This window comes from Sus scrofa, chromosome 8 (assembly GCF_000003025.6).
Source record: "Sus scrofa isolate TJ Tabasco breed Duroc chromosome 8, Sscrofa11.1, whole genome shotgun sequence".
In the NCBI taxonomy this organism is placed as follows: domain Eukaryota; kingdom Metazoa; phylum Chordata; class Mammalia; order Artiodactyla; family Suidae; genus Sus; species Sus scrofa.
In genome coordinates this window covers 12,719,175-12,744,174 of record NC_010450.4, presented here as the reverse complement: position 1 = coordinate 12,744,174, position 25,000 = coordinate 12,719,175, and the positions used below count along the sequence as shown (strand labels likewise).

Below are 25,000 nucleotides of genomic sequence, written 5' to 3'. Positions count from 1 at the left end.
GCAGGCTGGTGGCTACAGCTCTGATTAGACCTCTAGCCTGGGAACCTCCATATGCTGCAGGAGCAGCCCTAGAAAAGGCAAAAAGACCAAAAAAAAAAAAAAAAATTCAAATTGTCAGCCCTGTGCTCTGGGAAGAACAGTCTTCGAAGTCAAATAGACCCAGATCTACTTACTAGCTAAAAAAAAAAAAAAGGAAAGGGTACTTAGCTTCCCTTACCTGTAACTTTCTAGTCTGTAGAATGTGATAAGTGCCTTAGTGGGGTAGGAACATGTGCAAAGGGCATAGCACCATGCCAAGATCACATCAGTGGGCTAATAACTGCTCATCTACCCCTGTATTACATAAAGCACTTACTCTTCTTTCACCCTCTATTTCGTTCCTGATAGTGTGAAAAGACCTACCAACCACGGTGCTAAAACCCCAGCAACCGCAGAGGACTCTTGACAACACAGGACAGCTTGGGGTACCTTGATTACAGTCACGAAGTCCAACAAAGCCCAATGAGGGAATCTGCTTTCCCCACTGTCTTCTATTATAAAGTTAAGAGTATAATACATCCCATTGGGAAGTGCTTTGGTCCCTGGACTTAATAAGATCACAATTTAATAACTAAAACTTGGGGTGAGAGCAAGAGCAGCGATTATCAGTCCTGTACACTCAATATCACCTGTCCTATAACAGTTATGTTACTATCTCAAAACTCATACATACTCTTTAAAATAATAAAATGCATTTTAAAATCATAATTTCTCGGAGTTCCCGTCATGGCTCAGTGGTTAAAGAATCTGACTAGGAACCATGAGATTGTGGGTTCGATCCCTGGCCTTGCTCAGTGGGTGAAGGATCCGGCGTTGCCGTGAGCTGTGGTGTAGGTTGCAGACTCAGCTTGGATCTGTGGCTCTGGAGTAGGCTGGTGGCTACAGCTCCAATTGGATCCCTGGCCTGGGAACCTCCATATGCTGCAGGTGCAGCCCCAGAAAAGACAAAAAGACCAAAAAAAAATCCTAATTCCTTGAGAGTTATATAATGGAGAAATAAAAGAAAAATAATTATATTAAATCATATGTATTTTAGTAATAGAAATGCTCCAGTTTGATTAACCTCATGACAATGCTGCGCTCAGATGCTTGGACATATTGGCAGACTCACCGTGAATGTATGTATTGGCAACTGAGTGCCACGAGCCACACAGCCATTGATACTATTTTCCACAGTGGTGAACAACTTCTGACAAAGTTCTTAACTAAACTTAAACTAAACTAAAAGGCTAATTTTACAGAGAGCTTGAATTCCTGTGAAATGCAGTATGTATTAAGACCCTGTTGAAAATACTCTGAATATGCAATTTGGAATATTTACCATACAGGAAGCTCAGTTAAAATATGAATTCTGGACCCTCAACTCCAGAGATTGTGACTCAGGTGATCTAGGATAAGACCAAGAGTTTACATCGGGAGCGATTCTGATTCAGGCTTTTTGTTTTCACTAAATTGGGGAAAGGGGTAGTTGTCTTGCAGAGGGGAGCTTAAGACCACAAACTAGGAACCAAGACCCATGTCGGCTATGCCTATGTAGTGTAATGTATTGGGGCTAGAGTAAGGAAATTAGAATAGGGATAGCTCAGTTTCAGACACAACTCTGCTACCTGTAATTGCCTTATTGGTACACACCTGTATCTATCTGCTCATCTATAAAAATGGGTATTGTTACTTGCAGTGTGGAGGGAAGGGACTGTGGTTTCTGAGGCCTTTTGAAATTTGCCTGATTCATCAAGATTATTAAAACTCTTGATATAAAGCACTTTATAAAAGGAAATATAAGCAGTTGCTTATTATTTTGGTACTATCATTCACACTTTAGGAATTCTGATCAGGGTGTCTTCACTTTCCCCAAAGCCCACTGTTTGAAGCCAGAGAAAGCAAGCCATAAAGAAATTTGATCCACGAACCCCTCGACTCGCCGCATAGAAACACACAAGCTCATAATCCAAAGACTTGACAGGATTCTGGCTCCAGTCGGCCGGTAGCCAGGTGTGTGGGTGACTCACTTCACTTTCACTGGGATCGGTTTACTTAGACATTCAGCTCCATCTGTCACTCAACTACTCCTCCATTTCTCTGTTGCTTCCTCTTTTCCCACACCTGCCACCATCCTTTCTACCCCGTCTTTGATTTTTTTTTTCCCCTGTGCGCCTACACTTTACATTCCCTCACTATACGTTCTGCACTTTCTTATCCCAAATTTCGGTCACCAGCTCCCCGGCTGCCTTTTGGTAATCTCCAGCAAATCTCCTGCAACGTCCGGGTGCCTCCTTAATTTGGGAGAAAAGGGGCTCCTACCCTCAACCCAGGCCGGGGCCCAAAACATACGCCAGGGTCTCCGCTCCTCCACGCGTTCCAGCGACTCCCTTTCACCTCCCCGCCCCTCATCCCGCCCCCCACGTCCGCCCCCAGCGCGGAGCTCGGAAGCTCGGGAGTCGCTGGCTGTGTGCTCCCGTCAAGGTGCCCGGCCCCTCTCCACCAGTTCTCCCGCAGCACGTCGCCAGGGTCCCCCTGCGTATCAGGTTCCCCGGCCGCCCGAAGCTGAGGCCCGCTCTTCTTCCTCTTTGGCTCGGGATGCCCATCAAGGGCGGGGTTGGTAGCGGTTGAATCCGGAGCTGGGCGCCACCCACGTGTCCCAGAGCGCAGTGCCGGGCCAGCGCAAACCTTTCCAAGGCCAGCGGCTCCTTGTCGCGGAAGGTTATTGCAGGCGAAGCCCCGCTCGGGCTCCGGGAGCTGTGCGCGAAGCACCAGCGGCACGCGCGGGTCCCCGGCTCCTAGCCGCAGGGTGCGGGTGCCCGCCGACCCAGCAAGCGAGCGCTGGAGGAGGAAGGGTGGGCGCTCGGGCGGCGGGGAGGCGGATCCCGGGGGCAGCAAGGGCCACGCTGCGGTGCAGGCGGCGGGACTGCAGTGCATCTCTCCCAAGAAAGCCCACACGCTCACACGCCCGCGCGCGCAAGCACGTGCACACCGTGGGCAGCGAGAACACAAGCGCGCCAGAGCCCTTGAGTGCGGGACGCGTTTCAGCGATGGCTTCTGCCCTCAACAGCAAAATTCACGCGCCCGGGACTTGCCCGGGCTCCAAAGCCGATGCCTGCAGTGGCGCAGGCTGGAGAATGGATTGTGATCCCGAGATGCACGTGAAAATGTGCAAGAAGATTGCCCAGCTCACCAAGGTAAGCTGAGGCGCCGCGGGCAGGCTAGTTGCGTGCCCGGGGCGCCCGGGCTGGGAAGGGAGTGCGGACGCGCGGGAGGGAGGCCCAGGCCCAGTCTGAGCTGAAACTTTGTCTTGGAGACCTGGAAGAGAAGCGGTCTTAAATCTTGGTGACCTTCTGAAGGCACAGTCCTAAAGCAGCTGAGAGAGAGGATCCTCGCCAAGCTTGCGTGTGGAGCAGGTGGTCTGTGTTCCCAAGGTGGGACTGTGAATCGAGTGGAATCAGTGCTCTGTGTGTTTGTGTGTGTGTTCCTTTACCGGCTCTGCTCAAGTGATCCTGCCTGGAATGTTGTGATTTCATTCATCGCCGTACTTTACAGGTGGGGAGGAGGTCATGTGGGCTATTTAAACGCTTGATTCTTTTTATTCCTTCATTCAGCAAATATTTGAGTCCTTTGCTGAGTGCCAGCAGCTTGCGTGGCACCGTACTAAACCTGGAAGGTAGCCCAGGGGACTTACTATCAAACTGCACGGACGGCTTCTGGAGTATAAATGGGGAAGTGAACGATTCACCGTTTAATTACAGGATTACAAAGGACCTTGGGAGGTCAGCCAGCCCATCTCCCTACCTCATCCCAGGGCCCTGACTGAACCTCCAGAGACCGTGGTCTCTTCCTTATGAAGACCAGCAAGAAGATGCCACCCTGTCCTTTGTTAGTCCCCTGCAGCTTCCCAGTTAGGACTTCCTTGGGGCAGGTTCCCTTGTGTCTTGAGTGTAGCTGGAAAACAACATCCCTCTCTGTCTTTTTTTATACAAGGTCTCCAGTGTCTGAATTTAGCTGTTTGCCTTGGGGTTTCCTTTTGATCTTACAATAAACGCCTGATAACATGCCTACCCGGGGAATGTGAGCTCCGAGTTCTGTGGATGGGACATGCTGTCTTCCCCGACTATCTTCCTCCCACTTCCTACGCCCACTCTTTGTGGGCTCACAGGCTTTTTCCCCCTAATTTGCCAGAAGGAAGTGAGCAGAGACCTGGAATTGGATACTAGCTGCTTTTTCCTGACAGCGCCCCCCCCCCATTAACGTCTCCACATCTTTTGCATGTGAGCCTTTGCATATCCAGCGATCTCCTTAGACAAGGATGAAGAGGGGAAAATGGAAATAACTCCTTGGAGGCCTTGGCATGTGCTGCTGGCACCACTGATCTAAATAGTTCTGAATAGCACCAGTTCTAAATGGCACTAGTTCCAAATTGCACTAGTTCTAAGTAGTGACATTGACTGGAAAAAAGCATTGATTTGAGGCACTGGGCACAGTACAAGGCATCTTCTCTGTCTTCAAATAATCTAAAATATTTTGGGAGAAACAAGGTTAGAAAAAAAACTAAAAGACACTACTGTATAATCAGTTGCTAAATTGGATATTGCAAGTCGTGAGTGCTACCAAAGTCAAAACAAAGGATAAGCCATTATGGGTTAGAACAGTTAGGAAAGATTTTATGGAAGAGATGAACCTTGAACTTAGTTGAATTTATGGCACGCCTACTGTGTGCCAGGCACTGTGCTCAGTATTGATGGCATAAAACTGAGTAAGACAGGGACCTGGCCCTTGTGGTATGACAAGTGCATAAACAGATCATTTTAAGGTAACGTGGTAACAGTAGTCACTCGACCTGTTAATATTTTGATGTCCTGATCATGTGCTGAGCACTGAAGAAAGCAGCCATGACCCGCAGTGCGTACGTAGCAGGCAGTGTTTCTCAAAGTATATTCTGCACTAGAAATCACAGTTGATTCTTATGTAGTGCCTCTCTTTACCATTTTCATGCTAATTGCTTAAATCAGACATTTTCAATATTGATATTGATTTGCCACCTTTCTTTTGGCTATTCGTATGTAATAGTTTCCACCTCTTTATATTTAAATCTTTCTGTAAGTTTTAAGTTGTATCTCTGATAGATGAATTTAATCCATGTGCATTTATTATGATTACTGATTAATAGTTCTTTTTGTAGGGACCTTGGTGGGGGAAGCAATTCTTTGTATATTTGAAAATGACTTTATTTTGCCCTCACAGTTGGATGGCCCTTTATTTGGGTACGAAATTCTAGTGAACAGGTGTTTTCCCATAGCACAATGTCGATAGTGCTCTATTGTCTTCTGGTACTAATTGCAGCTGGTAAAAATCCTACTGGCAATTACATTTTCATTCCTTTGCGGATAATCTGCCTTTTCTCTTGATAGCATTTAAGATTTGTGTGTGTTTATTTTGATGTTTAGCCGTTTCATTAGAATTGTCTAGTGAGTGAACTTGTGGTGTACTTGGCAGTGAAGACTCGTGCTCTCTTTAATTCTGGAATATTATCAATGATTTTCTGTTCAAATATTGTTTCTCTGCCATTGTCTTCATTCACTTTTCTGGAACTGCCCTTAGGAGAGTAAGGAAGCCTCTCCATCCATATCCTGATATGTTATTAAAAACTTGTCTTGGTCTCCCTTGTATCCTGGTGAAATCCTTAATCCTGTCTTCCTGTTTGCCAATCCTCTCATTTGTCCACGCCAGAGTTTTTCCCATCTGTTATTTTAGAATTACACTTTTCATTTCTAAGATTACTGTTCTTATTTCCTTTTGGTCTAGTTTTAGTAACTTCTTAATTTTTACAGCTTTACTGAAGTATAATTTGCACATCATAAAAGTCATCACAAAAGTCAACCTTTTTGGGGTAAATTTACAGAGTTGCTGCACCATGACCATAATGGAGTTTTAGGACTTTTCTGTCACCATCCTTTGTATCCATTTGTAGTCAATCCCTGCTCCTACCCCCATGCCAGACAACCATGAAAATACTTTCTATCTCTTTAAATGTGTCTTTTCCAGACATTTCATATCAATGAAACGATCCAACATGTGGTATTTCCATCTGGCTTTTTCCACTTAGTTGCTAAATCTCAGCATAATGTTTTGGCAGTTCATCAACTGTTGGAGCATCTATCATTCATTCATACCTTTTTATGACTCAGTAGTGTCCCATTGTATGGAGAGACCATTTTCTGATGATCATATGCATCAGTTAATAGACATTTGGATTGTTTCCACTTTGGGGCTGCTACAAACATTGCATTCCTGGGCATATATTTTTGTTATTGTTGGGTAAACACCTAGGAATGGCATCGTTGGGTTATATGGTAAATAAGAAACTGCCAAGTGACTTTCAGAAGTAACTGTACCATCTTACATTTTCCAGCCTGCTTTCCCAGGAGGATCTAGTACGACAGCCCCCACCCGGTTCTCAAATCATAGTGAAATACACTTCTCCCCCTTGCTTTGTGTGCCCTCACTTTTTCTCTGGTTTTCCTCTTGATGTTTCCTTTCCTGAAATGTCTTCATCACTACAGGTTGAATCCCACTTATCTTTTAAGTCTTACTTCCCCCGAGAAAAACCTTTGAAAGACCTCACTATTGTAATTCATCGTGTGTTCATTAATCATTAGTTGTTTGTTTATTATTTTTCCTTATTAATCTCTTTCTCCAGAAATTCATACAGTGCCTGGGACCTAGTTGACTCTCTGTAAGCTTGTTAAATTTAATGAAACAGATTAAACAAGTTCTACAGATTTGGTAAATAGTTCTTTGATCATACTTATCTGATATTGCTGTTGACTTGTATATGTCTGTCCCTTAAAATTATAAGCTCCAGAGTTCCCGTCGTGGTGCAGTGGTTAACGAATCCGACTAGGAACCATGAGGTTGCAGGTTTGGTCCCTGCCCTTGCTCAATGGGTTAACGATCCAGCGTTGCCGTGAGCTGTGGTGTAGGTTGCAGACGAGGCTCGGATCCCGCGTTGCTGTGGCTCTGGCGTAGGCCGGTGGCTACAACTCCGATTCGACCCCTAGCCTGGGAACCTCTATATGCCGCGGGAGTGGCCCAAAGAAATAGCAAAAAAGACAAAAAAAAAATTATAAGCTTCTTAGTTTATTCACAATTGGTTGCACCTGATATCACTCAATATGTTAAGTGAAGTAAGTATTTGTCTACACAATGGCCCAAAGTCCAGGAGGTACATTAAAATCACCTGGAGAGCTTTTACAAACACCAGTGAAATGACAACTCAATTCAATACCTGATCCTACACTGGATTCTAATCTGGAGGGAAAAATGCTACAAGGAGATAGTTGGGTCACTTGACAAGTTGAATATGATGATGGAGAAAGTAAAAGTATTTGCATCAATGTTAAATTTACTGGCATTGACAGGTTGCAAGAAAATATCCTTATTCTGAGAAAATGCACCTTGAACTATGTCTTATTTTTAAGGAAGTATGATGTCTTCACCTCAAAGAATTTTATTTTATAAATAAAATAGAGAAAATAAAAGATACAGAGCTAACAATAAAACACTGGGACAAAATGTAAGAATAGATGAATCTGGAGAAAGGGTATGTGCTGTTGTTTGTACTCTTCTTTTTCTGGCATTTTGTCTGAAGTTTGAAATTATTTCTAAAAGTTAAAAACAGGGAGTTCCTGTTGTGGTGCAGCAGTAATGAACCTGACTAGTATCCATGAGGACGCAGGTTCAGTCCCTGGCCTCGCTAAGGATGCGATGCTGCCATGAGCTGTGGTGTAGGTCTCAGACGTGGCTCGGATCCCCCATTGCTGTGGGGGTGGTGTAGGCTGTCAGCTGCAGCTCAGATTCGACCCCTAGCCTGGCAACTTCCATATGCTGCAGGTGTAGCTCTAAAGGAAAAAAAAAAAAAAAGAAAAACAAAAGTGCACAAGACTCTGGGCCCTATCTTTGAAGGACAAGAGAGAGAGGCGACAGGTGTTGTATTTTCTAAAGCCCCTCAAGAGCTCTAATATTCACAGGAGGTTGAGGACCACCAGGTTTAAGCAGTAGAGTGGGCACAGAGGAGCTGATTGGGAGAACAGGAGGCTCCAAATCCATCCCCCATGAAAGCCCGTGGGATGCTTTGGTCTTGAAAGCATCAGCAGGTTTGCCCAGCCTTGTCCCCAAGGTCCATCTGGCCAGTCTCTCCTTTTGCACCTTCCCAGAAATCTCTAGCTGGTTTTTCCTTTTGTAGTTCTTGCCACATCCTCATACCCAGAAGCACTGGCATCCCCCATCCCCAGAGATTCCCCAGTTCCCATTTTTGTGGAGGGATGGAGTGTCTCATGCCAGTTACAAGTTTCAGCAAAGGCTCTTTTATGTTCGAACATGAAAGTGAGTGGGAAAGCAGGCGATCCCTTTCCGTGAACCGTTGCTCTAACAGAAGGCTGACTCTCGGGAACCCAGCCCACAAGCATGACAGCCACATACCCAGGGGACCCCCTCTCATGGGCGGCAGTTAGAAGAAAAGTACCCTGGAGGCAATGAACCATTCTCTCCGTGCCAGAAGCTGCCAAGCTAAAAGTATAAGGAGTAAAATAACCCCAAGGGATCCCCCAAATCACCCTTGCAAAATGCTGTCTGCCAGGATGTCAGAAGACCCTCTAAGGCCTACAGCCGAATCAGATGCCTGCAGCTGCTACACATTAGTAATACCTTATGATTCTTTAGTGTTTGTGTTCTTGGCAAAGCCTTGGACTTAGCCACACACCCTGTGTGCACAGCAGTTCTGCATGGCAGGGAGAGAAGCACCGTCTTCCGGTTGAGAGAAGGAGAATCTGAGACCCCAGGAAGGGTCAGCATTCTTGCCTGGTGTCATGTTAGGACGTCAGGACATTCAGAACCCAGTGTGGGGGTGTGTGGGGGGGTGATGCCTCTGTTCTGTGTTTCCATAACCTCTCTTGATCATCTTTAGTATTCTTTCCCAGGCGAGGGGAAACATATATCTAGTTAGTGAGGCTGAGTCTGCAGAACTCTTTCCTCTTTCTCCCTCCTTCTTCATTCTGTGATCTGACCAAAGAATCACACATTCTGCCCTGCCCACCAAGCCGTTGATTTTACAGGGGTGGGTGCAGTTTTGGGGGAAAGAACTGCCCTGGCCCAGCCTTGTGACTTCGTGGATGAATATCATGAATCCAGCTTGCCAGTGGATATGAGCTACCTTCTCTAATACTAATCTTAGCAGTAATGTAATGTTTTGGTCTCAGAACAACCTTCCTCCTCGAACTGTTTTTTAAATTTTTTAAAATGAAAATATAGTTAATTTACAATGTTGCGCCAATTTTTCTGTACAGCAAAGTGACTCACATTTTTTTTTGTCTTTTGTCTTTTTAGAGCCACACCTGCTGCATATGGAGGTTCCCAGGCTAGGGGTCCAATCGGAGCTGTAGCCACTGGCCTACGCCACAGCCACAGCAACGCAGGATCTGAGCCTCATCTGCGACCTACACCAGAGCTCACGGCAACGGCAGATCCCTTAACCCACTGAGCGAGGCCAGGGATTGAACCTGCATCCTCATGGATGCTAGTCAGGTTCATTAACCACTGAGCCACAACAGAAACTCCGAGACTCTCATTTTTAGAATATTTTTTAAATGTTACTAAATATTGTTAAACATTATTTTCCATTATGGTCTATCCCAGGAGATTGGATACACAGTGGGACCTTAATGTCTATCCATTATAAGTGTAATGGTTTACATCTGTTAACCCCAAACTCTCAGTCCATCCCACTCCTTCCCACTTCCCTCTTGGCAACCACAAGTCTGTTCTCTATGTCTGTGGCTCTGTTTCTGTTTTGTAGATAGGTTCATTTGTGCCATATTTTGGGTTCTGCATTTAAGTGATGTCATATGGTGTTTGTCCTTCTCTTCCTGACTTCACTTCGTATGATGACCTCTGGTCCCATCCATGTTGCTGCAAATGGCGTTATTTTGTTCTTTTTTATGGCTGAGTAGTATTCCATTGTATACATGTACCATATCTTCTTAATCTATTCATCTGTCAATGGACATTTAGGTGGTTTTCATGTCTTGGATATAGTAAACAGTGCTTCAGTGAACATAGGGGTGCATCTTTCTTTTTGAATTATAATTTTCTCTGGATATGTGCCCAGGAGTGGGATTGCTGAGTCATATGGTAGTTCTATATTTAGTTTTCTGAGGAACTGCCATACTTTTTCCATAGTGGTTGTACCAATTTACATTCCCACCAACAATGAAGGAGGGTTCCCTATTCTCCATGCCCTCTCCAGCATTTGTTATTTGTAAACTTATTAATGATGGCCATTCTGACTGGTGTGAGGTGGTACCTCATTGTTGTTTTGATTTGCATTTCTCTAATAATTCATGATGTTGATCATTTTTTTCATGTACCTGCTGGCCATCTCTATGTCTTTGGAGAATGTCTATTTAGGTCTTCTGCTCATTTTTCATTTGGGTTTTTTTGTTGTTGTTGTTAAATTGTTTGAGTTGTTTGTATATTTTGGAGATTAAGCCCTTGTCAGTTGCATCATTTGTAACTATTTTCTCCCATTGTGTAGGTTGCCTTTTCATTTTTGTTTTTATGGTTTCCTTTGCTGTGCATAAGCTTGTAAGTTTGATTATGTCCCATTTGTTTATTTTTGTTTTTATTTCTATTGCCTTGGGAGACTGATCTAAGAAAACATTTGTATGGTTTATGCACGTTTTTGCCTATGTTCTCTCGTAAGAGTTTTATGGTGTCAAGTCTTTAAGGCATTTTGAGTTTATTTGTGTACATGGTGTGAGTTTCATTGATTTACATGCAGCTGTCCAGTTTTGCCAGCACCTCTTGGTGAAGAGACTTTTTGCCATTTTATGTTCCTACCTCCTTTGTCAAAGATTAATTGACCATAGGTGTCTGGGTTTATTTCTGGGCTCTCTGTTCTGTTCCATTGATCCATGTATCTATTTTTGTACCAACACCATGCTGTTCTGATTGTTGTAGCTTTGTAATATTGACTGAAGTCTCGGAGAGTTATGCCTCCTGCTTTGTTCTTTTTCCTCAGGATTGCTTTGGCAATTCTAGGTCTTTTATGGTTCCCTATAAATTTCTGGATTATTTGTTCTAGTTCTATGAAAAATGTCATGGGTAATGTGATAGGGATCCCATTAAATCTGTAGATTGCTTTGAGTAGAATGGCCATTTTAAGAATATTGAGGAGTTCCCATTGTGACGCAGTGGTTAACGAATCCAACTAGGAACCATTAGGTTGTGGGTTCAATCCCTGGCCTTGCTCAGTGGGTTAACGATCTGGCATTGCCATGAGCTGTGGTGTAGGTCGCAGATGCGGCTCGGATCTGGCGTTGCTGTGGCTGTGGTGTAGGCTGATGGCTACATCTCCGATTCGACCCCTAGCCTGGGAACTCCATATGCCATGGGAATGACCCTATAAAAGGCAAAAAAAGACAAAAAAAAAAAAAAAGAATATTGATTCTTCCAACCCAGGAGCATGGGATATCTTTCCATTTATTTGAATCCTCTCTAATTTCCTTTATTAATATTTACTAGTTCTTAGCATATAAATTGTGGTCAGATCTATGCTTAGGTATTTTTGGGGGGGTGCAATTTTAAAAGGTGTTTTTTATATTCCTTTTCTAATATTTCATTGTTAGTACACAGAACTGTATGTCCCCACATCCCAGAACCTTAGTGAGATCTGTGAAGACGCATTAGCAGAGACAGTCATTGGATGTGTGGGGGAGAGATAGTGGATTGTTTAAGGGTGAGGTAGGAAGATGCTGTCATGGAGAATAGGCCCTGAATATAAAATCAGCAATATTGCAGTTCCCGTCATGGCGCAGTGGTTAACGAATCCGACTAGGAACCATGAGGTTGCGGGTTTGGTCCCTGCCCTTGCTCAGTGGGTTAAGGATCTGGCGTTACTGTGAGCTGTGGTGTAGGTTGCAGATGTGGCTCGGATCCCTCGTTGCTGTGGCTCTGGCGTAGGCCGGTGGCTACAGCTCCGATTCAACCCCTAGCCTGGGAACCTCCATATGCCGCGGGAGCAGCCCAGGAAATAGCAAAAAGACATAAATAAATAAATAAATAAAATCAGCAATATTAAGGAAAAAGAATTATAATTCCTCTTCCAGGTTATCTTCTAAATGAAGTTAAATTTGATTTCTTTCTAGAGGGATGCTTTTTACTCTAGTTTATACTAATAACTGTAAATGACAGTAAACATGAGGATACCTAGAGAGCTAACAAGCAATTTGGGGTTATCCTTGGACTGTGCCGCCTCCTGATCCCGCATGGCTACTCTTAGCTGAAATGCTATCTCTTCAGAGAGACCTTTTCTGACTTTCCAACCCAAAGGGCCAACCTGCCTCATCAGTAATTGAGAAAAATAGTTCTTGCTTCCTTGGTAATTTGTCGTGAAGGCTCATTAACTCAAGGGATGTGTGTGGAGCATCCTGCCCCAGGGAAGGGAGATCATAAGCTTGAACCGATGTTGGTGTCCCCTCCCCTTCCTGAGCTAGAAGACCTGAGAGGGACAGAACCACTGCCCATCTGTCAACCTAAAATCGGGGAACAAAGCTGGCCGTTCTCTGGACTGAGAGGTCAGGGCAGTGTCCCAGGCAGTAGATGTGACATCTGCTGCTGCGTGAGTCACCACCAGGCTGCCACTTGAGCCCTGCGTTTTCATGGCTTGAAGGTGTGGACGTTTTATTGCACTCACTGATTCCCTTAGCTTCTCCGAAAATACCCTCCTGCGTGCAGGAGCTTGTGTGCAGACAGATGTTTAAATAGGTCCATCCCAGTTTCCTTTAGGATTCTAGATTTGAGAACTTGAGATCTGTTTTAACAAGCCCTCTCTGTTAGAATCTTTTCATTTAACGATGTGGCTCATGGTGTAGAGACGGATCTCTCACAGAAATCTTTTTGCCTTAAAATAGGATGGAGTATACCTTAAACTGTGTGCCTTTGAACCTCACTAAGATGCCTCCACTTTTGCATTCAATCCCCAGCCCAGGAACTTCCATATGCCACAGATGTGGCCATAAAACGAAAAAAATAAATAAAAACAGTGGCAAATGAGAATCTAAAATGTGAAACATTCTGGACTCAGAATCCTTTTATTTCTTTTTTTTCTTTTTTCTTTTTTTCTTTTTTGGTCTTTTTGCTATTTCTTTGGGCCGCTTCTGCAGCATATGGAGGTTCCCAGGCTAGGGGTCGAATCGGAGCTGTAGCCACCAGCCTACGCCAGAGCCACAGCAACGAGGGATCCGAGCCGCGTCTGCAACCTACACCACAGCTCACAGCAATGCCAGATCGTTAACCCACTGAGCAAGGGCAGGGATCGAACCCGCAACCTCATGGTTCCTAGTCGGATCAGAATCCTTTTATACCTCACAGCTTTGCACTTCTCTCTCACATCTCATTGAATACCAGGGTTTTTTTTTTTTTTTCTCTTGTAACTTGCCTTTATTGAGTCTTTTCAAAGCACACAGCCTGGTTTTTCCAGAGAAAAACTTACTCTTTACATTCATATATAACTGACTTAGCATGGTGTTAAATTCCATAATGACAATCACAAATACTACTGGCATAAGCAAGCAATGATGACTGGGAGCAGAAGTGTGGTGGCTTTCCAGAGAAAGAGTGAAGTGTAGGAGGTTACCCACATAGTGATTGAACAGAGACAGGTCAAAAGAGCTTCGACTGTTTCTATACAAAAATCAAAATCTGATTTTGATATGGGGTAGCAAGGAGTACGAAAACACTGAACAATCTGAGGGATCAAGAAGGGGTCTCTGAGCTATGTGGGGACTATTACTGATGGACATTTTGGTTGATTCCAGTTTCTCACTATTATAAATATTGTAAAGGACGTTTCTCTTTTTTTGGCCACACCTGCAGTTGTGCGGAAGTTCCCAGGTGAGGGATCGAACCCATGCTATAGCAGCAACCTGAGCTACTGCAGTGACAGCACCAAATCCTTTACCCACTGCACCACAAGGGAACTCCTGTGATGGACATTCTTGAGACTCCATCCCTGTACTCTTGCTAGACTATTTCCTTGAGATAGTTTTTAATGAGCAGAACTCACCTTTGTTATGGGTGAGACTCCCATGAAAGAATATCAGGAAAATTGGAAAAAAAAATCTGGAGAAAGAAGTATTTATTGATGAGTTAAAAACAGTCTAATAGAACAAAATAAGGCCGCTTGCAGTAACATGGATGGAACTAGAGATTCTCATACTAAATGAGGTAAGTCAGAAAGAGAAAGACAAATACCGTATGATATCACTTATATGTGGAATCTAAAATATGGCACAAGTGAACCTATGTATAGGACAGAAATAGACTCATGGACATGGAGAACAGACTTGTGGTTGCCAAGGGGGAGGGAGTGGGATGGGCCAGGAGTCTGAGGTTAGTAGATGCAAACTTTTGCATTTGGGGTGGATAAGCAATGAGGTCCTGCTGTATAACCCAGGGAACTATATTCTACTTGTGATGGAACATGATAGAAGCTATTATGAGGAAAAGAATGTGTATATGTATGTGTGTGTGTGTGTGTGTGTGTGTGTGTTTATAACTGGGTTACTTTGCTGAACAGCAGAAATTGACAGAACATTGTAAATCAACTATAATAAAATTTTAAAAAATAACTTTAAAAAAACAGTCTCACAGACAAGATGTACAGAAGTCCTGACTTTTTCACTATGAAGCTTACCTTTTTAAAAGGCATTTACTACCACTCTCTTCCCTTACAATCCGAACACGGGAACAGTTATGTGGGAGCAACACTTGTAGTTACACAGACAAGGGCATAATTATTTTCAAACCATAGTGGCATAATAATAGGTGCAGGCTGTCAGCTCACATTATGACTGTTTAATGGACCTCTTTGAAGTTACTATACTCTTTTTTTCTCTTACTTTTTAGAGCCATGCCTGCAGCATAAGGAAGTTTCCAGGCTAGGGGTCAAATCGGAGATGTAGCTGCCGACCTAGACCACAGCCACAGCAAGTCGGGATCCGAGCCACATCTGTGACCTACCCCACTGCCGACCTAGACCACAGCCACAGCAACGTCGGATCCCCGACCCACTAAGGGAAGCCAGGTATCAACCTCTGGGGTGTAAGATTGCTCAGGGAGTTAGAGGAACAGGCAGGTGTGTCCCAGCTCAGGGGTCTGGGACAACCAGTTGCATACCAGCAGTTCTCCTGATCTGTCCCTTATCTCTTAGCAGAAAGACCTACTTGTGAGGCTCTGATGTCATAATGAGATGGATAATAAACTGTCTCAAGAAGGAGGGGGACCCACTGGTTAACCTCAAGGCTTCAGTTTTCCTGAGTCATATGCAGGTGTGGGGCCAGAGCTGAATTGCTCCAGGCAGGAACAGAAAGATTAATCTCCCCTCAGCAGTTCTGCTCTATCCTTCTCCTCATGTTGCATTCAGTGTCCTAAATAGGCATTGACCAATTACAGGTTTGCAGAAGTGACCAGTGTGAGCTGCTTAGTTTACCCACGTGTCTCGGTCTCGCTTCGCACCCTGCTGATGATTTTGTTATGATTAGGATTTCATAGGGTAGGGATCATGCAGATAGGATGTGGGGGTGGGTAGCATGAGGAGTGACAGCTTCGTATTTTGAAGGCAGTGTTTATCTAGATCATAGTGTCGGTGGAGCCAGGCCAGTTTCAAGAAAATGAAAAAGAACCTGTTTCTGGTTTTTGTCCATTTTCCTCCCAGGGTAGTCTGTCCTGGTGAAGCATGCCCCTCATGCGTCTCAACATCTGCTTTTCCTTGCACTTGCAAGCGCATTAATGGCCTTTTCCTGGAGCCCCAGAAATAGCAAATTCCATTAAAAGGCTTATCATTAAACACAATACAGCTCTTTATGGGGGAGAAGGATGGCCTCTGAATAAGAGTCCATTAGGGCTGTGGGCTGGAAAAAGTGGGTCAGCTTTCTTTTAAGGGAGAAATTAATACAGCAGGCAAGAGCCAGCAATACTGCGACATTCATCCTGCCCAGCTTTTGCTCTTCACGCTGCCAAAGTGCTATTCCTGGTCTCGGGCCCCTGGAGCAGGGCCCGTTTGTCCTGAGGAAGCTTATCAAATTGTCTGGCGACAGCCTAAATAAACAAGAGCAAGGAGATTAGAACTGAGTGTAGAGTGTGTGTGTGTGTGTGTGTGTGTCTGTCTGTCTGTCTGTCTGTGCTCGCATGCACACACTCTGAATGTAATCTAAACCGGGAAAGCAAAAGTTAATCAGTACCCCATTCACCAACCTCTTTCCCCTTTGATGGATCAGTTCCATGAGAGGTGCTCATAGCCAAGTCCATGAGGTGCTGTCCCCAGAGAAAAGCTGATAAAAAGAGGCTTGTTTTCAGTGTAGGAGGTGAGTGCTTGAAAGGACCGTCCAGTGCAGTCTCCTCGTTGTGACTTAGACAAGCTGAGGGCTTAGACACATAGGGCCCTTGATAGTTGGTGGCAGGCCCTTGGTAGCTGGGGTTGACAGGCCAGGGAAGAACTAGTGCTGAGCAAGTGGGAGCTGGGAAATGAAGATCCCATTGAGAGTAGCTGGGGACTCAGAGTCCAAAAGGCACAGAAAACACGGGAGTGAATTAGGCACATGTCTGCGGTGGGAAAGCTGCTCAGCCAGGGCAGTGAGGGGTTCCAGATGGTGGACGATTTTGAATTCAGGGGAGCTGGCAGTCAGAATCAAACGTTCTGCCCCAATTCAGCAGGATGCCCCGCTGGTGGATTTTAGACATGAAGACTCAATGCTGCAGAAGGAGGAATTGGCAGAGTGCCGGGTTCTTGGCAAATGACGCGGAGAATTTGAGGAGCTTGTAAGACATTCAAGGAGGAGAGGCCTTGTAGGACGGTTGATGCATAGTTGTGCTAGATTGGATTTTGCATGATCCTTCAGTAAATATTCACTCACTCCCACTGCCCCGCCCTCCCCCACCCCCGATGAGCAGAGATTCTGTCCTCATCCTTTGGTGATGGCCTTTTCCTTGAGACCTGCCTTGGTCTGTGGAACGTTAGAGGGTGTGAACACGGGCAGAGGCCTTCCTTGTGTGCTAGTGAAGTTGGTGCACTGATATTAATATTAATATATAGTATATTAAAATATTGAATCAGTATGTTGTACACCCAAAACTAATATGATATTGTACTTCAACTATGCTTTAATTAAAAAAAGGATCGTATAGGATGCCTAAACTGATGTCAGGCTTTTATTACCTCTGAGGAAAGATAAGCTGAGCTTAGTTTGCTCCACAAACCACCTCCAGTGCTGTGGTGGTTGTGGTCCTTAGAGTTCAGATAGCTGCAGAAGTTTTGTGTCATCTGCACATTTAAAGACTTCCAAGTACATTTACTCCAGAAGGTGTTAGAACTCAGTTGAATGCACTCATTCCTTTCCATATTTGCATTGTGTCTAAAACCATCTTTTCTCTATAATACAGAACAGTATTGAACAATTTCATGGCAGCATTTTTGAAAATAATTTGGTGTGGAACCTTGGCACTTTTATAAAATATTTCACACATAAAAATCCATAATACCTACAAAGAATAACAGTCAGATGAGCACATGTACTAACTATTTAGCTGAAGTAACAGGACACCATCAACAACTGTGTCTCTCACTAACAGTATTTCTTTCCCTCCTCCTCAGAGGTAACCTCTGCCAAAATTTTGTATCTGTCACTTTCTTGCTTCTCATTAGGGTCTGCTATATTTCTCTAAACAGTAATAAATGGTATTTGTTTTACTCTTTTTAAAGATTTTTATATAAACGGTATATTCTTCTGGAACTTGTACTATTGCTTAATACTGAAAGTTGCATTTTAAAGAAAAGATAAACTGACTTTAAAATGCATTATCTGGGAGTTCCTGTCGTGGCGCAGTGGTTAACGAATCCGACTAGGATCCATGAGGTTGCAGGTTCAATCCTTTGCCTTGCTCAGTGGGTTAACGATCCGGCGTTGCCGTGAGCTGTGGTGTAAGTCACAGATGCGACTCGTATCCCACGTTGCTGTGGCTCTAGCGTAGGCCAGTGGCTACAGCTCTGATTGGACCCCTAGCCTGGGAACCTCCATGTGCCGCGTGAGCAGCCCAAGAAATAGCAAAAAGACTAAATAAATAAATAAATAAATAAAAATAAAATAAAATGCATTGTCTGGAGTTCCTGTTGTGGCTCAGCAGGAGCCACATAGTGAACCTGACATCATGTCCATCATGTCCTTGAGAAAGGATGGGGTTCGATCCCTGGCCTCACCCAATGGGTTAAGGATCTGGCGAAACTGCTGCACAGGCCAGCAGCTGCAGCTCTGATGTGACCCGTACCCTGGGAACTTCCATATGCCACAGGTGTGGCCGTAAAAAGAAAAAAAAAGAAAAAAAGAAAATGCATTATCTTTATACCTGGGGAAGTTCTGAATTGGCCAACAGAGGTTGAGCCATTTTGCCTTCACCTTTTCCCAATTATCTTTTATTCTCATTTGTATTACGCTTGCTTGACTTTTTTACCCCCTTAAATTAGGTGAGCCATCTGAGCAGAGAGAAAAGGAAGTTGAGCACCACAGCCCATGTGCAGGGCAGGTGCCAGGAAAAGGAGGAGCATGTTGGTGTGATCCCTGAGCAACATGCGGCTGTCACTCAGGCCTCCTCCCACTAAGTGCCATTTAACAGCCTCCAAGAATCTTATTTATCACCCTTTTCACTTTGCTGTGGGAGCACCCTCACTTAGGCAATAAAAATGACAAGTCACCCTTCCGCAGATGCTTCAACGGGCACTAGAGGTCAAAGCCATCTCTTCTTCTTGCCTTGGAAAAAATTGCACCTGTCACATTTCTGAAACAGATACAAAAGCCCAGACCCCCCTAAACCCGACCATCTAAATTATCTTCACAACAACAGACAGCTCCTTGGCAGTCGCTGCAGAGAGGCATGCAGCTTTTTGGCTGGTTGATTCTAGGATGCATACACCCATATGAGAGCAATTATGGACTATTTGAAATTTCAGCCACATATGTTGCAGTTGCCAGTATTGAATAAATGATCACTGATGGCTAAACTGATGCTAAAATTATCATGAGATCGTGCTGCTTCTAAAATATATATAAGTTCTGGCCCTTTTCAGGTGGCTTGTTTTTTTGTTTGTTTGTTTTTTTAACTGTCATGGATAATTAAATTAGTACTGGTGAGTTTCAGCTCTGTCCATTCCTGGAACTAGTGATGACCTACCTGAAGATGATTTAGTCCTTCCCCTGGTGCACACACTGGAGACGAGAGAAGCTAAGAGGCTTCCCTGAGGTCACACAGCTGGGGAATTTTGATTTTGGCAGGTTGAGTTGGGAGGTCCTGTGAGACATCCAAGTCAAGGGTCAAGGGGGCAGGTGGACACTTTGAATGTTCCTTTAGGAGGGAGGTCAGGGTTTGAATTTAGACTTAAAGGGGAACGTTGCTGAGGTGCCCCCAGAGAGGTTGTGCTTATATGTCCTCTCTCATCCACAGTGTAGGGGAGGTCTTTTTCCCATACCTGTGCCAGTAACCTCATGAAAAGTTTTCCTCTTCTCACACAGTATGTAAAAAAAAAAAAAAATGCAATCTACTGGAGTTCCCATTGTGGCCCAGCTGGTTAAGAACCTGACATTAGTGTCCATGAGGACGTGGGTTTGATCCCTGGCCTCACTCAGTGGGTTAAGGAGCTGGCATTGCTGCAAGCTGCAGTGTAGGTTGAAGATGTGGCTCGGATCGGGGTGTTGCTGTAGCTGGGGCCGGCTGCACCCCTAGGCTGGGAACTTGCATATGCCGAAGGTGCGGCCATAAAAAGTAAACAGAAAAAAAAAAAATACAATGTACTTATTTAGACTCTCCTTTTTAAAGTTTGAGCACCTGATGATTTTTTTTTCATTTATAATGATTTTTATTTTTTCCATTATAGCTGGTCATGTTTTGATTATTGGCTGCTTGCATTTATTTTTCTGTAAACTGCCTGAGTCTCTTGCCCATGTTTCTGTTGGGCTCTACATTCTTAAGATTTATACCAGCTTTTGTTAAGTCAAGAAATTTGTTTTTTGTCATATTGGTTGCAAACACTTTCCTCAGTTTATTACTTTTATTTTGACTTTTTTTTTTTTTTTTTGGTCTTTTTAGGGCCACACATGTGGCATATGGAGATTCTCAGGCTAGGAGCTGAATGGGACCTGTAGCTGCCGGCCTATGCCACAGCTCACAGCAACACAGGATCCTTAACCCACTGAGCGAGGCCAGGGATTGAACCTGTGTCCTCATGGATGCTGGTCAGATTTGTTTCCACTGAACCACAATGGGAGCTCCTCTTTTGACATTTTAATATTTTTCCACATAGAATTTAAAGTTAGAGTAGGGGCTGTGATGATGGAAATGGAGATTGGGGTGATGCAAGGAAGGGGCCACGAACCACAGAACCTTCCGAGTGGCCTCTGGAAGCTGGAAAAGGCAGAGAAACAGCTGCGCCCCTACAGCCTCTGGAAGGAAGGCAGTCCTGCTAACACCTTGATTTTAGGTCTTCTGACCCCCAGAAGGTGAGATAACAGATTTGTGGTCTTTTGTCATTTTGTTTTCTTTCTTTGCCACCCAACAGTTCCCAGGCCAGGGATCAGATCCCAGCCATAGCTGGGCCCTACACCACAGCTGCAGCAATGCCAGATCCTTTAACCTGCTGTGCCTGGCCAGGGATCAAACCTGCATTTTGGCACTGCAGAGATGCCACTGATCCTGTTGCACCAACAGTGGGAACTCTAGATTTGTGTTTTTTTTTTTTTGTCTTTTTGTTGTTGTTGTTGTTGCCATCTCTTGGGCCGCTCCCACAGCATATGGAGGTTCCCAGGCTAGGGGTTGAATCGGAGCTGTAGCCACCGGCCTACGCCAGAGCCACAGCAACGCGGGATCCGAGCCGTGTCTGCAACCTACACCACAGCTCACGGCAACGCCGGATCGTTAACCCACTGAGCAAGGGCAGGGACCGAACCCGCAACCTCATGGTTCCTAGTCGGATTCGTTAACCACTGCGCCACGACGGGAACTCCGATTTGTGTTGTTTTAAGCCATTAAATTTGTGTTAATTTGTTATAGCAGCCATAGGAAACTATACAGTAGGTAAATAACAGCTTAGAAAGTCCTTCATCCTCTCCAAAATTATAAGTTAATATAATATATGAAATAAATATAACATTTTACATTTATTGTAATAGTAATAATTGTTATAATTATATTCATTATAAATAATAATTCTAATAATTATTATTATTAATCCACAGTTTCTTCTAATATTTCTAAGCTTTTATTTTTTGTTCTAAGTTGTTACTCTAGCTGGAGTTAATTTTGATATAAAGAGTGAAGTGGGGATCCAGCTTTATTTCTTTTCAAAAGGTCAGCCAATTGCTCTATACATTTACGGAATAATTCAAGCCATTCTGCGTGGATTTGAAAATGCCATCTTTACCATGAACCTGGCAATCAGGACTCTTTCCACTGTTCTGATCATCTTTCTATTTCATGTCTAGAACCAAGCTATTTAATTGTTATAATTTTATAGCAAGCTTTGATATCTAACAGGGCTAGTCCACTCTTCCTACACTTGTTTTACAAAATAGCCCCTGGATTTTCACCTATTTCATTTTCTACGTGGCTGTTAGAATCAGCGTGTCCAGCTCTTCCCCAGATCCTGTTGATACGTGTATAGGGATTGCTTGCATTTGTGCATCGATTTAGAGAGAATTTACATCTTACAGTATTGAGTGTTCTTGTTCAGTGACACAGTAGGTCTTCTTGTTGACCCTTTTATGTCTCTCAGCTTTAAAGATTTTTAGATCCAAATTCTACACACTTCTTAAATTTGTCCCTCTCTGTGTGTGTATTTGCTGTGATTGAAAATTGACTATTTTCGTCCTTAACCTTTTTCAGCTGGTAATTTTTTATAATTAGGAAAGCTATTGAGGGACATATTTTAAGCCTGCTCAATTTTTAAAGGCCTCCCAGAAAGTGACAGCCAACATCCTTTCTCAGCAGCCAATCCCAGCATTTAATAACCTTCTTGACTTACTTGATTATAAAAATATTGACAATAAGAGAGTGAATTTTAGTGAGAAAATTGCCTTGTTTTTAAAATAATGCTATTTCCATTTAAATACATTTTTAAGTTTTACTGGGTGAAATACACATACAGAGTTGTTTTTAAAGCCTTTTTTTTTTTTAAAGGGCTGCACCCACAGCATATGGAGGTTCCCTGGCTTGGGGTCCAATCAGTGCTACAGCTGCCTGCCTACACTACAGCCACAGCAACATCAGATCCGATCTGAGTCTTTGACAACCACCACAGCTCATGGCAATGCCAGATCCTTAACCCACTGAGCGAGGCCAGGGATTGAACCCGCAACCTCATGGTTCTAGTCGGATTCATTTCCACTGTACCACGATGGGAACTCCTTAAAGCCTGTTTTAGTAAAACTTGGTCTTAAAACTTCAAGCTAATTCATTTATTCCTAAAACACTTATAAACATTTTTGAGCTCCTTTTTAAACAAATTTTTTTTATTCCTATCTGGCTCTGCACTTTCATAAATTTTGAGCTCCTTTTTGTACTAGGGACTGTGCTAGGAATAACCTGATGTGGTGGGTGTGACCTGATGGAGGAGGTAGTGGAGGACTTTGTGGGGTGTAGTGGAACCCACAGGAGGGACCCTGGTTGGGCTGGTAGGGGAGGACAGAACATCAGGGCAGGGGTCAAACAGATGTGAGAGGAAACTGCACCAAAAACCCAGCCATCCAAGTTGAAAGGACTTTTGTTTTGCTAACTGAAGGACAAACACGCAAATTAAAACACTTCAAGCGGGAGTTTCCAGCATGGCTCAGTGAGTTAAGAACCTGACCAGTATCCGTGAGGATGTGGGTTTGATCTCCGGCCCTGCTCAGTGGGTTAAGGATCTGGCATTGCCCTGGCTGTGGCTTAGGGCAGCAGCTGCAGCTCTGATTTGACCCCTAGCCTGGGAACTTCCCTTTGTCATGGGTGCAGCCCTAAAAAAAAAAAAAAAAAACCTGAGAAACAACCAACCACCCCAAGCAAATTAGTCGTAGCTGCCAAGTTCAAGGGAAAGTCTCTGAGATTAAGAGAGAAACAGCAGGAGTCAGTCACCGTGCCTGCTGTTGGAAAAGACAAGCATTGCTTTCGTCTTCACTGTTCTTTTCTATTTTAACAAGGGCAGTTCTCTCAGATTCAGTACAAGCCAGTGCCTTTTTGCAGTGATATTAAATTTATGAGCGCAGTCGTAGGAGTGCTTGCAAATTCATTTGCAGTTCTCACTTACATGCCGGACTTGTAGAAAGTGTCTTTATTTCTCTTTATTTTTATAACATGTACATGTTTTATGTCGTAGGCAGTTGGGATACCCTGGGCATTCTCCTGAGGTCTAATTTTTGGGGATGCCTGCGAAATGGAGCCACACTTAACACGGGAATGTGGGTTGCTATCTGCAGAGGTTCCTTTCTGCTTTAAGAAAGAAAAGCAGGAGTTCCTGTCATGGCGCAGTGGTTAACAAATCCGACTAGGAACCATAAGGTTGTAGGTTCGGTCCCTGGCCTTGCTCAGTGGGTTAAGGATCTGGCATTGTCATGAACTGTGGTGTAGGTTGCAAACATGGCTCAGATCCAGCGTTGCTGTGGCTCTGGCGTAGGCTGGTGGCTACAGCTCCGATTCGACCTCTAGCCTGGAAACCTCCATATGCCGCGGGAGCGGTCCTAGAAAAAGGCAAAAAGACAAAAAAAAAAAAAAAAAGAAAAAAAAAAAAGAAAGAAAGAAAGAAAGAAAAGCAAGACCCAAAAGTTGCTGTTACTCATTTGTCCATCTGTCTAGTTGCCCACTGCTCACCTGGCCCCTCACTCACTCACCCACGCTCCCATCCATCCTCTTCCTCACGTCCTCCCCCATGCGGCTCTTGCCCAGCCCCTCCTCCACCCGTCAGCCCTTCTCCCCACCTTCCTATCCACTTACTCCCCCATCCACTCATGTCAGACACGGGTGTGAGGTCTCTCTTGAAACTCCTGTTCCCAAACCCTTGTTCTTCCTTGTGTACTATAGCACTCTCCTCCCAGCAAGGGTCATTGCCACTAACTCCAGCAGCCCCTGCCTCTTCTAGCTCCCCCTGGTTACTGGTATTGGAGACCTCCAGGCTCAGTCCTGGCCACTCTGAGCCAGTGAAAACAGAGCTGGTCATTGTGTCTCAAGAGCTTCTGTTCCTTTCCACGGTGGCCTTGGAAATCATCTGCTTCTCTGAGCTCCTGGCCCCTGAAGACCAACTTCCATCCCACCTTTCCTCTTCCTTTCTCGATCTGCTTGCCTGGTTCTTTAGGGTCAGAATCAGCTCTCGAGACTCTTGCCCCTTGGAGGATCTCCTTCTTCGATTGGCTGGACCTCCCTGGAGCCACATCTCTCTTTGGAGATGGCTCCTATGGCCATGGGTTGCCATTGCTCAAATGTGGACGTTGCAGTTGGCCCAGGGAGGACCCGATTTTTCCATATCTCTTAGGCACTCTGTCTGGGGCTCCCAGAAAGCCAGTTAGGATGCAAAAGACTAACACAACAGTCTTCAGTTTGTCTCAGTTAGGTTAGAGGTGTGTTATCTCATATAACAAGAAGTCGGAAGGCAGAGCCTCTCCATGGCTGGTAATTCAGTGTCTCAGGAAGGCCATCGCAAGCCACGTGCTTGCCATCATCTTCATCCTCTGCCTGTCAATGCTTTCCTCCCTCTGAGTTCCCCAGTGGCTGCCACAGTTCCAGGCAACACTCAGAGACAAGACATTTATCTGAAGAAGAAGGGCATGTTCTCCTTTGTGCCTCTTTTCATTATGTGGAAATCTTTCCCAGAAGGCCTTCGGATGTCTCCTTGGGTCCCCTTGACCAG

At 44.4% G+C, this 25,000-nt stretch overlaps 1 protein-coding gene across 1 annotated transcript in view; it reads left to right on the top strand.

Moving 5' to 3' along the window:
- Nucleotides 2,693-25,000, top strand: part of FAM184B (family with sequence similarity 184 member B) — a 106,124-nt gene continuing 83,816 nt past the window's right edge. Inside the window, exon 1 of the mRNA XM_005674541.3 lies at nt 2,693-3,215. Coding sequence (XP_005674598.2) covers nt 3,069-3,215 — 147 coding nt within the window. The 5' untranslated portion in view covers nt 2,693-3,068. The remainder of the gene's footprint in view (nt 3,216-25,000) is intronic.